General features: G+C 34.9%; 2 protein-coding genes across 2 annotated transcripts in view; one reads left to right on the top strand and one right to left on the bottom strand.

Annotated features, from left to right (window-relative positions):
- Positions 1 to 17,941, bottom strand: part of LOC306848635 (synaptic plasticity regulator PANTS-like) — an 806,624-nt gene that overhangs the window by 246,403 nt on the left and 542,280 nt on the right. The gene's annotated exons all lie outside the window — the stretch shown is intronic.
- The window catches only part of rasal1 (RAS protein activator like 1), a gene marked incomplete at both ends in the record, with an annotated part of 47,401 nt that overhangs the window by 24,989 nt on the left and 4,471 nt on the right, over positions 1 to 17,941 (top strand). Inside the window, 7 exons of the mRNA XM_079382566.1 lie at positions 129 to 282; positions 3,092 to 3,156; positions 3,236 to 3,348; positions 10,479 to 10,671; positions 10,742 to 10,879; positions 12,877 to 13,021; positions 17,383 to 17,555. Of these exons, the coding sequence (XP_079238692.1) occupies positions 129 to 282; positions 3,092 to 3,156; positions 3,236 to 3,348; positions 10,479 to 10,671; positions 10,742 to 10,879; positions 12,877 to 13,021; positions 17,383 to 17,555 (981 nt within the window). The remainder of the gene's footprint in view (positions 1 to 128; positions 283 to 3,091; positions 3,157 to 3,235; positions 3,349 to 10,478; positions 10,672 to 10,741; positions 10,880 to 12,876; positions 13,022 to 17,382; positions 17,556 to 17,941) is intronic.

Genomic DNA, 17,941 nt, shown 5'->3' with positions numbered 1-17,941 from the left:
AAATCAGGGCTAAAATCGTGCAGTGTCAACTTGGCATAAGAAGTCATTTGTTCTTGTCCGTTTTTGTCCCAAAGTCAGTTGAATTCCTCCTCCTGTTGTTCCTGTGTGAATTGTTCCTCTGCTGTCAGGTGGATGAGCCCACGCCGCTGACTCTGCTGGAGGAGGTGACGACGGTGGAGAGCAGGCAAGACGTGGCCATGACACTGGTCAAGATCTATCTGGGTCAGGGTCTGGTGGTGCCCTTCCTGGACTACCTCAACACCAGAGAGGTCCACAGCACCAGTACGTGAATGTGTGTGTGTGTGTGTGTGTGTGTGTGTGTGAGTGTTCCGCAAAGATGGCGGAACAAACTTAAAGAAGGGGGGGCCCCTTGTAGGGGGAGGGATGGGGGGTTTCAACAACCAAACTAAATAATATATATGCTAATTTACTTGCGTTTCTGACAAAATGTTTTATGTAATGTTATAAACGAGTCTATTTAAAAATGTTAATTTAAATAAAATCAATATGTGAAAAAATTATTTGAAATAAACGAATGAAGACTTGAATGAATGATTCAGACATCAAATACATTTTAACAGTCACTGGTCGCCACTTAATGGCATAATGTAACATAATATTTGGAGTGTAACATTTGTTCCAAAGGTCATTTACGCATTTTGATCTATCAGTCTGTATCCGGACTATACAGTTTTATCCCAGTACTTTCGTTATTATTTAATGTTTGCAACACAGAAATGTAGCCTGCTGTGTAGACTGTTTCAAACATAAAGCTCTCTCTGGATCGGCGGCTGCGCGAAACAGGTTTAAATATTCCAATTTGATTGTGATTTCAAAGGTTTAATTGACAGCGGAATCATCATTTAGGAAGAAGATTGCGTGTTTGAAACGAGATTGCGATCTTCTAATGATTTCTCGTGCACGCATATGAGTCTGTGTAGCCTATTTTTGTAGCCTATGTCATATATGACCCTGGACCACAAAACCAGTCATAAGGGTAAATTTTTCAAAATTTAGATTTATACATCATCTGAAAGCTGAATAAATAATATTTCCATTGATGTATCTTTTGTTAGAATCGGACAATATTGGGCAAATCTGGAATCTGAGGGTGCAAAAAAACTTAAATATTGAGAAAATCTCCTTTAAAGTTGTTCAAATTAAGTTCTTAGCAATGCTTATTAATGCATGAACTTTTGATATATTTACGGTAGGAAATTTACTAAATATCTTCATGGAACATGATCTTTATCCTAATGATTTTTGGCATTAAAAAAAATGCCATACAATGTATAGTTGGCTATTGCTACAAATATATCCGTGCTACTTATGACTGCTTTTGTGCTGCAGGGTGACATATTTGTACCAGACCTCAAAAGTAACCTGGGCCCAGGCATTAGAAGTAACTTCCGCAACCCATGTATGTGTGAGATCAGTGCATCTTCTGTGTGTAGGCGACGTGATGACTTCAGTCCAGCTATATTTACCCACAGTTCCCCTCACCGGAGTCAAGTCATCTGAACTTCTCCTCTCTCATTAATGGTGTTTTGTGTTGCGTGAGCGCGTGGGTTTTCACACTCGGCCGGGGTTTTGTGTTGTGCCGATGACAAACAGAGTGCCTGCGTTTCCATAGCAACTCCACAGGAAGCAGCTTCAAAAGGAAACGGAACGATCATAAGATGGGAATGTTCATCAGTGAGCGACGGAAGATTAAAGAGAGACAAAACCGGCGCGCAAGTTACAGCTCCAGCAGAAAGAGTTTTAATGCCTCTGTATCTGTCAGATCAACCATATGGGATCATGATTACTGACTTAAAGTACCTCTGAGATTGCAATAAAGATGATCAATATTAAATTGAATTAGATTTTTTTAAGTAGTGTTTGTTAAGGCAAGACACCACAGCTCAATAAGTTAAAATCATACTAATAGAGAATCACAATACTTTCCCTAGTTGATTAATTACAGTATATCAAGACAATTGTTCTGGATTACAAGATACTGAAATGTTATGTTTAAATATGCAAATTAGCAATTAATTAATTATGCACTAATTTGCTTACATTTCCAGAATAGAAATCTAAACACTCAGCCAAAGTCAAAATTATTTCATTTTGTTGACATCAGAATTAAAGCTTTTTCCAAAGAGGAGTTTGGATTTCTCTTGTTATCACTCCATAAAACTGAATATACTGTCAACAGACAGAAATAAATTACATTTTCATTTTTACTTACTTTTTAATGCAATGTAAGTTGGATAAAAGCATTTGCTAAATGCATAAATGTAAAAATACTGTAGTATTGGGGAAAACTTTAGTTATAGATAATAAATAATCAAAAGTACAGTATAATTTTGATAGATTTAATTTTTCAAATTTATGCATGATTACTCACAAGGCTGCATGGTTCATGCTTTGTTTTCTAAGAAAAAATGTGATTGCAACTTCAAATATGATTAAAAAAAATCAAATCCAGTTATAAATTATAAAAAATAATAAAATTACAAAATAAAAACAATATAATAATATCAAACTACTATAATATATTAATATAATAATAATAATAATAATAATAATAAAAATAATTATAATGATGATTTATAAAATAAATAATGATCATGATCATTTATAAATAAATAGCTATTATTATTATTATTATTATTAATAATAAATAAAAACATAACAATTACTAAATAAAATCAAAATAAGAAACTACTGACTAGGTCTGCACTTTGGCAAAATTATATCAGTATGATTATAAAATAATAATATTGTTTCATTATTATTATTATTATTATTAATAATAATAAAATACAAACATTTCTAAAAAAAATTTACTATTATGCAATACTGCATTGTTTAAAAATAAAGCATTGTCATAATTTCATATAATAATTTTTTTCTACATTCTGTAAATTTACAATACTAATTATTTATAGCAGTCTTAATTTCTGCAGTTTTTGCATTTTTGACCATCAAACTTTTATTTTGATGTGAAACATATGCACAGATGACAGACGAATGCAGATTTCTGGTTGTGGTTTGTTCTGAAGAAACACATGGACAGAACATGTTGTCTGTTTCTCCCCAACAGCAGATCCAAACACACTCTTCCGGTCCAACTCGCTGGCCTCCAAAGCTATGGAGCAGTTCATGAAGGTGTGTGCAGATCTTCATCATGCGCTTGTGTTTTCAGTGTGAGAGTGTAGTCAGAGCAGAGGGCTTGTTTGTTTCTCAGGCCGTCGGGATGCTGTATCTACACCAGGTTCTGAAGCCCATTATCAACCGCATCTTTGAGGAAAGGAAATATGTTGAGTTGGATCCATGCAAGATAGACCTCAGCCGCTCCAGGTTTGTAGAAACACACACACACACAAACACACACACAACAGTAGTTCATTCATGCAATGTATCATTAGCTGGAACAGCCATGATCTGAAAAAATAACTGTGTTGCCAGGCAACAGCAGTGAACTCTCCAAACTTTGGCTTTTAGTTACGTATATAGCCTGAGAAATGTCACTGAGCACAAACTGAGCTCCAGGTTTTATATTTGAAATATATCACATACACCTCCATTTCAGAAGTTTGGGGTCAGTAAGATGTTTTAATGTTGTTGATAGCCTCTTCTGCTCACCAATACTGTGTTTATTTGATCAAAAATGTGTAATATTATTAGAATAAAAAAGTTTTATATTCAATTCAATTTAATTGCAATGATTATATGTTGTGATTAAACGTTGCGATTAAGCAAATATGTATTGAACAATTTAATATATTACTGTGATGCACAGCTGAATCTTCAGCATCATTACTTACTAAATCTTGAAAAAAAAATTAATATTAAATCTATATAGATATATTTAAATTAAACTAATATAAAATTACATATATAAAACTTCACAATATTCAAAACTAATTAAAACGAATTAAAATTAAAACAGAAAATATATAAAAAAAATTAAATATGTATAAAACTGTAAAGATGTATTTAAATTAAAAAATTCAAAATATTAATAAAAATAGTATAGGACAGTGTAAAACAGAATCTAAATATTTGTTCATTTATTTGTTTATTCTTTAAATGTACAACTCTTTATGTATACACCACCGATTTCTTAATGTTTTTGAAAGAAGTCTCTTCTGCTCACCAAGGCTGCATTTATTTGGTTAAAATACAGGAAAAACATTAATATTCAGAATAGCTGTTTTCTATGTGAATATATTGTAAAATGTCATTTATTGCCGTGATTAAAGCTGAATTTTCAGCATCATTACTCTATCATTATTAACTGTGATACATTTTATTTTTCAGGATGCTTTGAATATAAAGTTCAAAAGAACAGAATTTGTTTGAAATAGAAATATTTTCAATTCGATGCATCCTTGATGAATAAAAGTATTCTTTCTGACCCCAAACATTTGAACAGTAGTGTATATTCATACATTTTTATGTGAACCCAATGATAACAATAATCACAATACAAGTAAGCGCAATAATATCTTGTTTGCTTGCTAATAAATGTCTCAAACAAGCAGGGGATTCACTAAGAATGAGATTTTAGCACACAATTCAATAAAGAAATTAGCAAATCAAGTAATGACACAAACATGCTTACAAAATTAGTGCCGCTCGCAATTTGCATGGTGCAGTTGTTTCCTATTTATGGAAACAAGCGAGCAGGATCATTTAGATGCACTAGGTAAAAAAAAACTAAAAGGTCTTTTAAATAAACCTCCTTACTGTCTGCTTCAGTGGGCGTTAAGAGCAGCGTGTTAATCGCTCTGGAGTTTTACTATAATGAGCCTCATTTGCATAGAAAAAAAAATCACAATGACATGCTCATTGATGCAGCTGGGTAATATTTAATAAATAGCCCAAAATCTCAAAATTGACCAGTGCATGAAAACACAATGATTTTGCCTGTGGTGCCTTGCCTTAAGTCAATTATCATAAAAAAAAACTCCCAGAACACCGTAGCAACCGCATAGCAACATGCTCAAAATAAATTGGGTGGAAACAGGGTTATTATAGTCAACTAAAACTAATAAAATAATAATAATAATAAATGAAATAAATGTTACAGTAACTGAAATAAAGTAATATTTATTTTTAAAACTTGAACGTCTTTGTTTCCAAGGCAACATTTCTCATTTTTATTTAAACTTGATGTACTGAAATAAAAATAAAAAAGCTAAAACATCTCATTCTTAGTGAATTTTTATTTCAATCATTTATGCATTTATGATTCATGCAAACAATTATATTCTGCATTGTTTATTTTTATTTTATTTTAAAATTCTAATTTATTTTACATCATTTTAATTTCAGTCATTTACAGGATGCCTGTAAAAAATTATATTTATTATATTCTATATTGTTTTCTACATTTATTTTTATATAATTTCCCTTTTCAGTAATTTACTGTATGCATGCGTTAATTCATGCATGTAAAAATCATATTTTTATTATAATGTATATTGTTTATTTTTTATATAATTTTCAATTCAGTCATTTATTAATCCCAGTTCTTATTACTGTCAGTCCTCTGTCGTCGGTCATGTGTTCCCACCTCATGTTTCCTTATTTGGTTTGTTTCCTGTCCTCGTTTAGTGTGATTATTAGTTTATTCTGTCCAACTGTGTTTTAGTCATTAGCCTGTTTATTTAAGTTCCTGCGTATTCAGTTTGGTTTCGTCTGGTCTACTCGTTACTCCCCGGTGTTCCTGTCTGTGTCCCTGCCTTGCCTTGTTTGGAGTCATTAAAAAGTATTATTTGAGTTTACATCCTCGTGTATCCTCCTGCGTGTGTGAACCGTGACAATTACATTACATATTATTTTACATTGATTGATTTCCATTTCAGTCATTTATGCATGCATTCATGTTGGAAAAATCATATTTTTTATTAATTGTATATTGTTTATTTTATATCATTTTCATTTCAATCATTTATCTGTGCACTCATGTTAGAAAATAATTATTTTTGCATAGAATATAAAACATGAAATATGAATTATCTTTCCAGTTCTTCTTGTCTATAAACTCTTACATAATACCTTAATATTATTGCAGAACTGCATATAAAAAAAATCATTCCTTACCATTGACAGCAGACTCGTTGTCGCCACGGGTCACATCAACATCACAACACGTGTGCCATCTAGAATTCCAGTTGTTTCCAATTGTAAATATGCATAAAGCTGCAACAGTAAGCAGACAGATACTGAGAGAGAAATATGATGTCAATATGTCATCAAAAATTACTAAAATTAATACGAAAGCTAAAACATCTCATTCTTAGTGAATCCCTACAAATTGCACTGGAGTTTACATTCTATAATCAGCCTTGTGTTGCATAGAAAGGAGGCACGTTTGCTTAAAAAAAATGTCAATGACTTGCTCATTGATGCAGCTGGGTAATATTTAAAGGGGTCATGAATTGAGAAATCAAGTTTTCATTGTCATTGTACTATAAAAAACATCCTCAGAACTCAAAACTTCCTTGTTAGTCCAAAAACAGCTTTTATTGAACCCAAGCTCAGAAAACGACTCGTTTCAGATTTTGTCACATTATGACATCATGGCCATAATGTGGGATTTTCCATGGCAAGCCACTTTCTGCTCTCACCTACGTTTTCTGTTTTGTCCTGCTGTTGGTTGCTAATCTTCGATCCGTGAGTAAAACCCCGGTCTCACGAAACACTGCATTCTCCAAAAATGGCGCTGATCAACACTCATTCTCTGGTTAACAAGACCTACATTCTCAAGGATTTTATGTCCTCTCACAGTCTGGACTTCCTGTTCATTACTGAAACGTGGGTGAAGAAAGCAGACTTAAGCCCCTATTCTGAACTTGTTTCAGCTGATTACTGTTTCTACGATGCTCCCCGACCTATTGGTAGGGGAGGAGGATTGGCTTGACTGGTCTGAACCAATTGTCTTAGCTTTGATATATCGGCCACCTCACTTAGTAAATGGTTTTATAGCAGAATTTTTCATAGGGGACCTGGTTACTAAACACGACTGGTTTCTTTTAGTTGGTGACTTCAGTGTCCATGTGTGTTGCCCCTCTAAACAGTTATCCACAGAATTACTGAACACCATTGACTCTTTTAATTTGCTGCAATGGGTTAGCCGTCCTACACATCTTCTAGGACACACTTTGGACTTAATATTGACTTTTGGTCTGTCTATAATGGACGTTGAAGTGATTGAATCCCTCATATCCGACCACTTTCCCATTGTGTTTATGATGTGTCTTCCTGAGATTCCCCAGGCGACAGCTTCTGATACAAGACAAACTCGTGTATACTTGCCGCATTTTTGCAAGGATTTCACTGAGCTTTACAATAAAGTAAACTCTTCACTGTCGGTTGAGTCGTCACTCGCTGATCTTGATGCTGAACACCATTTCAACTCTTTAAATACTGTTTGGACAGACTTATTAAATTCCATTGCACCTCTTAAGTGTTTTAAACTAAAACCCAAATTAGAACCTTGGATTGATAATAACATTCATTCCCTGAGACAATCCTGCAGAAAAGCGGAAAGAAAATGGAAAAAAAGGCAAACTGCAAATCTCTTTTGATATCCTCAAGAATTGTTTGTCCTTATATCAGATAGCTGTAAAGAAAGCCAAGAACTCCTATTTATCAAATCTTATTGAAAAGCTTCACTGTACACCTAAAATACTTTTCTCTGTTATTAACTTTTCTCTGTTATTAACTCTGCTTTAAATCTTCCTACTAATTATTTTTTAAAGCCTTCCTTTGCGCTTTCTAAGGACTTCTTGAGACACTTCTGTGACAAAAGCCCTATTAGCACGGGATTAGTATTACCTGGTGACCTCCAGTCATTTGTAATAATTGTGGAGGTTGTCTGTGATCTTAATCCTGTGCGAATCGGCCATGTCTGTAATTTGTAAAGTAAAAATTCCCCTGCAAATGACCTACCATATTTCGCCGAACACCGAGGTCCTGTGATAATTTTAGTCCCGTGCGAATCGGCATCTCTGTGATTTGGCCAGCATTTGGCGGGTCGTATATAATTTTTCAAGGTTTTTGTTTCCTGTGCGCCTTTTTAGAAAGAGAAAGAGAAAGCTGAAAAGGTTTAATGTATTACAAATAAATCAAGCATAAAGCTTGAGATATTATTTTAACTTGGTGAAATATAAATGACAAGGGGCACAAAACTATATTTGTTTTTTTTATCCATCTAATTGGACCATAGAACGGGACTCTCAAAGCCTTGACATCTGGGTATCCGGGAGATAAGTCAGTAATTTTGAGTAAAATCACAGGCTTCGCTTATCCTGTGTGAAAGCACCACATGAAATTCAGATGTGGGGGGGTAATTTCAAAATCACACATGGTCCCTAGGTAATACTAATCCCGTGCGAATAGGGCTAAAGTTACAAATTTGAGGGCTCAGATACAGGTAACAGATTACGTTGAGTTGCCACCTACAAATCCAACATCTCCCTGGACAATATTCAACCTGGTATCTTTACAAACAGTCAAGGAGGTGATCACAAAATTAAAGCCCTCTTTCTGTCCCGTTGATTTAATACACCCCTGCTTTTTGAGGCAAATTATTGATACCGTGGGTCCGGGGCTGGTATCACTGTTGAATAAATGTTTGAAATCGGGTCTATTCCGGACGACCTGAAAATGGCCACGGTTACCCCGTTCTCAAGAAGCCCTCTCTTGATGCCTCTGTTTTAGAAAACTACCGGCCTATATATATCCACCTTACCGTTTATCTCAAAAGTAATGGAAAAAAAATTGTGCTCCTACAAATTCTTTTAAATGATAATCACATTTTTGAAAAATTTCAATCTGGGTTCATATCACTTCACTGGACTGAAACTGCCTATGTAAGAGTTTTAAAGGATATTTTAATGACTACTGACTCTGGTGCTTCTGCTGTATTAGTGATGTCATCTGCCTTCGATACTGTTGACCACGAGATTCTCATTTGGCGTCTCATGTGGGACTGGGCGGGGGGGTAAACTGGTTTAAATCATTCATAACAAATAGGAGATTTGTGGTAAAAACTGGAAGTTTTCTCTCGACCCCAGGCAACCTAACCTGTGGAGTTCCTCAGGGTTCTATCTTATCTCCCGCACTCTTCTCTCTTTATCTTCTTCCTCTGGGCTCTATTTTCAGAAAACACAGCATCTCTTTTCACTGTTACGCCGATGATCTACAAATTTACTTGCCTTTGACTAAGGAAACTAATTTTGCCAGTGATACTCTTACTGCTTGTCTTGCTGATGTCAAATCATGGCTTTCTAATAACTTTCTGTTCTTGAACCCAGATAAAACCGAAGTTATTGTTTTCAGTCCATCCGAACATGGGGCAAGTATTCAACCCAACCTCGGGAACTTAAATTCCTTTATCTCTCCCCATGTTCGGAATCTGGGTGTGGTGTTTGATCATTTCTTAAAATTTGATAAACAAATTAGTGCTGTAGTATGTTCTATTTTTTTCCATCTTTGTTCTCTTTCTAAAATCAAGTAATTTCTCTCAAAAAGCTCTCTAGAGGTTGCTATCCATGCCTTTATTACGTCTCGGCTGGATTATTGCAACTCCCTCTACTTTGGTATATCAAAGTCTCAAATCTCGCGGTTACAAGTAGTTCAAAATTCGGCAGCTAGATTCTTGCAGGGGTGTAAAAGTTTTATCATGCCACTCCCCTCTTGCGATCTTTGCATTGGCTGCCAGTTCACTATCGAATTGAGTTTAAAATCTTGCTACTTGTCTATAAATCACTTAACAATCAAGCACCATCTTATTTTTCTGATTTACTCCACCCCTACACTCCGGCGAGGGGACTAAGATCAGAGGGCAAACTTCTCCTCCAGACCCCTAGAACTGCTTAAAAACCAGGAGATCTAGAGCATTTGAAGTGGCTGGTCCACCCTCAACTTACCAGTTCACATCAGAATGGCTTCCATGTTATCTGAGTTCAAGTCATATCTTAAAACACATATTTTCTCTCTGGCTTTTAACATGTAGTAATGTGTGCTTTTGAATGGTTTTAATCTGATTTTGTTGTTGTATTGGTCCCTGGAGGGTTTTAATTTGTTTACTAATTTTCTCCTCGTTATATATTATTGTTTGTTGTGCAGCACTTTGGTCGGCCTTGTCTCGTGCATAAATGTGCTCTAGAAATTTAACTGAACTTGAACTTGAACAAAAGCTTGCCTCTGCAGAATCAGATCAACACCTACTTCTACATCATCATGCCTTCAGCCCGGCCTACTGGAGCATTAGTGAGATGTAAAGTAATGCTCATTTCATATGCAAAGATCAGCCAATCAGATCAGTGGGCGTTTCCGTTGACGGCCCACAGCAGGCACGCCCCTTCCAATAGAGCCTTCAAATCAGAGGCTAAAATCAGGATAGAAAATAGCCTGTTATTTCTAAATTATGATCATTTTTGATGTAAAATTATACTGACGCGCTCTCTCTGCAGGCGTATCTCGTTTAAAGGCTCGGCGTCAGAGGCTGAGGTCAGGGAGAGCAGCGTGGGGCTCCTGCAGACGTATCTGAGCAGCATCATGGAGGCCATCGTCAGCTCTGTCTCCCAGTGTCCTCCTGTGATGAGAGTTGTCTTCAAACAGCTCCATAAACGCGTGGAGGAACAGTTTCCAGAACCTGAGAACGAGGTGAGGACCTGATGATGATAATGATGATGATGATGATGGTATGGTTTTACTCACGGTTTGTGTCTTGTAGGATGTGAAGTACTTGGCCATCAGTGGCTTTTTCTTCCTGCGTCTGTTTGCTCCTGCGATTCTGACGCCCAAACTCTTCCAGCTGAGAGACCACCACGCAGACACCAGGACCAGCAGAACGCTGCTGCTGCTCGCTAAGGTATGTTGCACATTCACATCGTAAATTCAGCTTTAGAAAAGTAATCATATGTGCAATTGACCCGTAAATGCTCTCTTAAATGAAAATGCCCTCCCAGTAAATGCACCTGGGAAGCTCCTGCTTTTAAGTTGGGCATTCGTTATTACTAGTGTTATTATTACACTGCTTTATTACTAGTTTTTGGCGGCCTGTTTTAATTTTAGTTTTAGTCTAGTCTTTGTGTGAAGCTGTCATTTTAGTTTTTATTCGTTTTAGTCACGTTCATACTCTTTTTAGTCTAGTCAAGTTTCAGTCAACTAAAAGTCTGAGCATTTTAGTCTTGTTTTAGTCAGAATTATCCATGACTATTTTCGTCTAGTTTTAGTCAATGAAAATTGCACTTTAGTCTCTTATTAGTAATTCTATTTAACCCAGTCAATATAGTATAAGTACCTAGTAGCAGTGGCATACCGTGGGGTTTTAGTCAGGGCCTTCAGTAAGCAACTGTAAACTACATGTACACATCTTACACATCTCTGTTACAGCTAACACAGCTATATGCATATAATGCACAGATTATGCCGCACACAGGCTCTCAACAAACAATGACGGCTGATCAACTCTTTTAATAGTAGGCTAGATTGGGGTGGGTTAAATGCAGAGTAAATTTCCCTACATGGTCAGTAAAAGTAATCGGCCAATACACAGGTCACTATGCACATTCATATCACTCTAAAATGACGACGCGCCCAAAGCAGCAAAACTGTACAAACTCTGGACACACACACACCACACCACAGTATTATCAACACCACCTACACCTCCATAACATTGTGCATGATACAATACTCATCAAATAATAAAGCACTCACCTGTCACTTGTAAATAAAGTCCATGGGTCTGTCATTCCATGCCCCTTTACTCGGATTTAAAAGTAAACACAGCCAACAAAATAACTTCGGTGCTAGCTGTTAGTCACTCATAGTTGCAATCGTTGAAATGGCGCATAAAACCACTTTGGGTGTAGGTCTTCCTTTCTCAGTTATTCTCTTTTGTCTGCAAAAGAGCGCTTTGAAAAAGACAATTTTAGTAGATTGGCAACAAGATGTGGTGTAGGCGCCGATGACTGCAGCTGTCATTTTCTTTTCGTTTACTTTCATGTTCGTACCTTGGAAATCCCTGATTAAAGGAGCGGTCTAACGCTGGGGGTAGCACTGGGCACGTAGCTGGACCCAGAGGGCGGGCTGTCATTGAACGTCAAAATTTGATTGGCTGATGATTCTGTCACTAATGCTCTTAACAAATCAGATGTGACGTCTTTCAATAAAAGGGTAGCACTATCTGTAGAGCTGGCCTCTGACTTTGTTTATGTAGGATATTCCAGTTCAACCTCAACTAAACTAATCATAGGCAATTTAGTGGACATTACACAAATGAAAATCATACCTAAATAATCAATAAAAAAAATTTTCACACAATTTTATTTTTTATAGGGCCAGCTTCCCCTGACGGCCCACCACTGCGCTAGTAGTATAGACGAAACCAACATTTTCTTTTAGCCAAACCCATTTCAAACAAGGTTATCTTATTATATTATTGTTACCTTATAGACTTAAGAATACATCCATTCCAGACAAGGAAGACGCTCTGATTTGAATTTACAACATTTATTTTACCAACCAAACATGTTTACATATTTGTTGTCGTCTTCTAAATAATACAAACTCAGGAAATTAACATGCATTTATCAGTGCATTTTGTGGGATTTTTAAGGAGTTAGTTTAGGAATCAATATTGTCATAGTTTGCATTTAAAATAAAGGATGGTTGTTGAATTTTAAATGCGGAAACATGACAAAACTTCGATTGCACTTTAAAAACACAAGAGGAACTGACTGAATACTGGGACTGCGGGGAGAGTCACAGAATGAGGGTTACTATCTGCACACGATCAACTCTGAAGCACTAGGATGTTCAAACAGGCAGTGATCTTCACTCACCCACTCACACCTCTCTCAGGCTCTGCAGAGCGTGGGGAATCTGGGCCTTCAGCTGGGTCATGGGAAGGAGCAGTGGATGACCCCTCTGCATCCCATCATCCTTTGCAGCGTGGCATCCGTCAAAGATTTCCTGGACAAACTCGTAGACATCGATCACGACAACGGTGAGTTGCCATGACGACTGACCACAAATATCACAGCAACTTATTACTATGACGACAGACTAAGAGAGACAATTAATTATAAAGACTGTTTACTAAATATACTGAACCAGGGTTATCATCATGTTATTAGGGCCGGGACTCGATTAAAAAAATTAATCTAATTAATTAGAGGCTTTGTAATTAATTAATCGAAATTAATCGCATTTTAATCGCATATAAATATTTGACCTGAGAACAGTGAGAAGTAAGTTTTTTTATATGGATTTTTAAATTTCCCATCCACAGGGCCAACCAAAGCGGTCTCATCAGCTTCTTTGTCCATGTTCACTGTGGTTTGTTTTTGGCTGTTTCTCAATGTGCATTCTTCAGCGATCTTGCGTCCTTGTGTTCTCGTTCTACGCCATCATTAACCGTCGAAGTTCAGTTCCAATTCTCAGGAACGCAAGTATAGAGGATGCATGAAAGTGCCCGCATATGTTCTTGAAACTGAGGATGCATCGAGTGCAGACTTGAGAGAATCGAGCCGTTAGAAATCCCAGAAAACGCTGTGGGCGGCCAGTGTACGGAAGCCTGTAAGCTTTAAAGTCGCTCTCACAAATACTTAACGGCTCTTCAAGTTGAAAGTAAACATTTATCGTTTTGTTTTGGTTAATTTTAATAAAGTTATAAGACCCGGAGAAAGTCTGCATTTTTATTGGCATATTAAAATGAATCTTAACAATAAAACATATAACGCTGTAAAATAAAACAATACAATTATATGAAAGTAATATCTATAATAGTATGAAATGTTTTAATAAATTTATTGTTCATTGGCCGTTTCTTATGCTGAGACTATGCGGTCAGTTAAGCAGGAATGCAGTAAGTTACAAGCAGTTTTGTGGTGCTTGGAATTCTTTATAATTAATTTAAAAACAAATATTGCCACATTGATGGCTCAAGAAGGTGTAACTGTTCAAATAACATTGTTTCATTGTAAAATAAAAATAATTATTTTTATATATTCAAGTGTAATATTTCTGTAAAGGCTAGGGACAGAAAAATGGACATGTCCATAGAATGACACATTTATTTATTTATTAATTAAATTGTGTCATGTTTATCAAAATAAAGTGGAAAAATATAGACCCCATTTTATTGATATTTAAATAGTACAGGCTTATGTTGAATATTCTTGTACACACAGACGCTGTATTAAGCAGTACATAAATTATTGAATGTATAGTCTTTCTGTTACCACATGCAAATATCTAAAACGTATTTGACAAATATATCTAACAGAAATAAAGACAGCAAACACTGCGCAAGAGTCGCGGAAATCAGAAAGTACAACTTCTCCGTTCATAACTCCTCCCTCGACTTCAAGCGGCAAATCTCGCTGATATATTCGGTAAGTTCATTTGAGATGCCAGACGCCTCGTCTTGAATGAGGACGAGAGTAGAAAGCTGCAGTCACCCTTTAATCGTATTTGTGGCAGACGTATAAGTGTCTGGTTGAACTCCATACTGGTAGCGATAGCGCTTTACTATGCGGGCGGAAGTAAAAATACCCTGCTTCGACTCAAAACGGACGTTGAGTGACGTCATGTGAAAAGGGCCTACTCTCATAAGTGTGCGTTCTGTGTTCTCGCGTCCTTCCGAGTTCGTTCTTCCAAGGAAGCTTGGCAAGACCGGTCTCCACGAGAACGCAAGTCCGTTCTTTGCGTTCTTGGAATTCTGAACGCTAGTTGGTGCTCCAGTATAATCGGTCCGCCGAAACTCATCCAGTGACGTTCCGCGGTGCAAAAATAAGTGCGATTAAAATGCGTTAAAAAAAAATTAACGCGTTATTTTTGTGTAATTAATTAATCTAAATTAACGCGTTAAAGTCCCGGCCCTACATGTTATATATATATCATATAACAAATATATATATATATTAGTGCTGTCAAACGATTAATCGCATCCAAAATAAAAGTTTTTGTTTACCTAACATATGAGTGTACTGTATATATTTATTATGTCTATATAAATACACACACATGCATGTATATATTTAAGAAAAAAGTGTTATGTTTATATAATAAAAATATTTATATATAATATAAATTATATTAATATAAATATATACATGTATATATTTTCAAAATATATACTGTATGTGTGTGTATTTATATATACATAATAAATATACACAGTACACACATACATATATTATGTAAACAAAAACTTTTATTTTGGATGCGATTACTCGTTTGATAGCACTAATATATATATATATATATATATATATATATATATATATATATATATACATATACACACACACATATAAATTTAATTTCAGCTAATTGCTAAGGCAACGTTTCTCATTTTCATTTAGTTTTAGTTTAAGTACTAAAATAAATAAATCTATAACTTAATAAAAAATATGAATGATACTAAAAAATAACAATGACCAGCCTGTAATTACAGTAATGGAAATTATTTGATGTGTGTGACTTGTGATTTTGTGAAAGTTTATATTGTGAAATTTATATGAAATATACTATTTACTAAATATATATATAGAGAGAGAGAGAGAGAGAGAGAGAGATAATATATATTTTTTGTAACTGTGAAAGTTTATATTCTGATATTTGTATATATACAGTGTATATATATATATATATATATATATACACACACTATTAATTGTTATTTTAATTTTATTATTATTTATTTATTTTATTGTAAAATAAATTTAATGTAGGCTACATTTCTTTTTAATTTTTACAGTTTATTTTACACATATATATATATATATATATATATAAAATAAATTATTTTATTTTTTATAATTGTTTTATATTTCTTCATTTGTTCTCTAAGGATGTATGTAGTTTTTCTTTGTATTAAAATGCGTAAATATGCAGGTATGTTATGGTGCATATACGGTGTACATTTTACAAATTTAATAAAGTTGATCGCAAAAAATAGCAAAAATAATGCAAAAGACAATGATTAAGAGCAGGTGTGTGTGTGTGAAGGTTGACTGAGAGATCACATAGCCATATCTACTCTGACACCGTGCTGTACACGTTCTGTCAAACACTGTTTTAATATTTAATGCATGTGTGAATACATTACACACGGAGTATAATAACAGTCACACCTGCAGCTCTTACACTCTTATCTCATTCACTCCACAGCGTCTGTGTGTGTTTGATCAGTTAAACGCCTGAGAAACAAACATCAGTACAGTACATCCAGACTCTGAAGCTTTACTGTAGTCTGTTTGACTGTAATCCAAGTGAAATATGAGCCTCTGTGTGTCTGACTGACTGTAGTCCAGAGCGCCACCTGCTGTCCTCACTGCAGCGCTGCACAACAAACTCCAGCCACTGCATTCAATGCACTCTATCTGATATTAAACCAATAGACTGACTGGATAGAAATTATTACTGTAATAATATAGTTTATCATTGTCTCTCTCTGTGCATTTTTATTATATTCTATATTGTTTATTTTACATTTATTTTTATATAATTTTCATTTCAATCATTTATGCATGCATTCATTTTGGAAAAATTTCATTTTTTATTATATTCTATATTGTTTATTTATTTTCATCATTTTCATTTCAATCATTTATGTATGCATTCATTTAAGAAAAAAAATAATTTTTATTATATACTATATTGTTTATTTATTTTATTGTTTTCATTTCAATCATTTATGCATGCATTCACTTTGGAAAAGTCATAACTTATTATATTCTATTGTATATTTTAATATTTATTTTTATATAATTTTCATTTCAACTATCTATGCATGCATTCGTATTGGAAAAATCATAACTTTTATTATATTCTTTATTGTTTATTTTATAAGATTTTCTATACATTTATGCATGCTTGCATGTTGTAAAAAATATATTTGTATTATATTCTATACTGTTTATTTTAGATTTTATATTATTTTAATTTCAGTCATTTATGCATGCATTCATGTTGGAAAAATCATAATTAAAACCTAAAGCAATGGATTTTAAATATAAATGATTACTGTAATCTAGTTTGTCATTGTTGTTTCTCTGTTTCTTTCATTATATTCTCTTTTTATTTTTATATATATATTTCATTTCAATCATTTATGCATGCATTCATGCTTGCATATATGCTTTTTATTTATTTTATAAATTAATTTCAATCATCAGAATTTTGGGAAAAATTATACATTTTATTATATTCTATATTATTTACAGTGTTTATTTTTAAATCATTTCAATCTTCTATGCATGCATTCACTTAGGAAAAATCGTAATTCAAACCTAAAGCACGTGTATTTTAGATTTGAATGATTACTGTAATAATCTGGTTTCTGGTTTTGTCTCTTTGCAGTGTGTGAAGCTCCTCAGCGCGCTGTGTTTCTGCCGTCAGTCATCGTGAAGGAAGGTTTTCTGCAGAAACACAAAGCTGAAGGACCTCAGCTGCTCAAACGCTTCGCTTTTAAGAAACGATATTTCTGGCTGAGTTCAGAGTCGCTGTCGTATGCCAAGAGCCCCGACTGGCAGGTCCAACACACTTTCCTTCCCTCTGAGTGTGTGTGTGTGAGTGTGTGTGTGTGTGTGTGTGTGTGTGAGTGAGTGTGTGTGTGTGTGTGTGTGTGCGCGACTCTTTCTTTCTTTTGTGTCAATCTGAATAAAGAGATGCTTAATATAGAGCACATGCACTATAGGAAACAATACGACTGTCTGTCTAACCCTGGAGTTCACAGACACATTCAGACTGTAGTGTGTGTGTGTGTGTGTGTGTGTGGTCCAACACACTTTCCAACACACTTTCCTTCCCTCTGAGTGTGTGTGTGTGAGTGTGTGTGTGTGTGTGTGTGTGTGTGTGTGTGAGTGAGTGTGTGTGTGTGTGTGTGTGTGCGCGACTCTTTCTTTCTTTTGTGTCAATC

The sequence above is a fragment of the Barbus barbus genome, assembly GCF_936440315.1.
Source record: "Barbus barbus genome assembly, chromosome: 28".
Taxonomy (NCBI): domain Eukaryota; kingdom Metazoa; phylum Chordata; class Actinopteri; order Cypriniformes; family Cyprinidae; genus Barbus; species Barbus barbus.
Note: the sequence above shows the minus strand (reverse complement) of the source record. Positions and strands in the feature narration are given on the sequence as shown.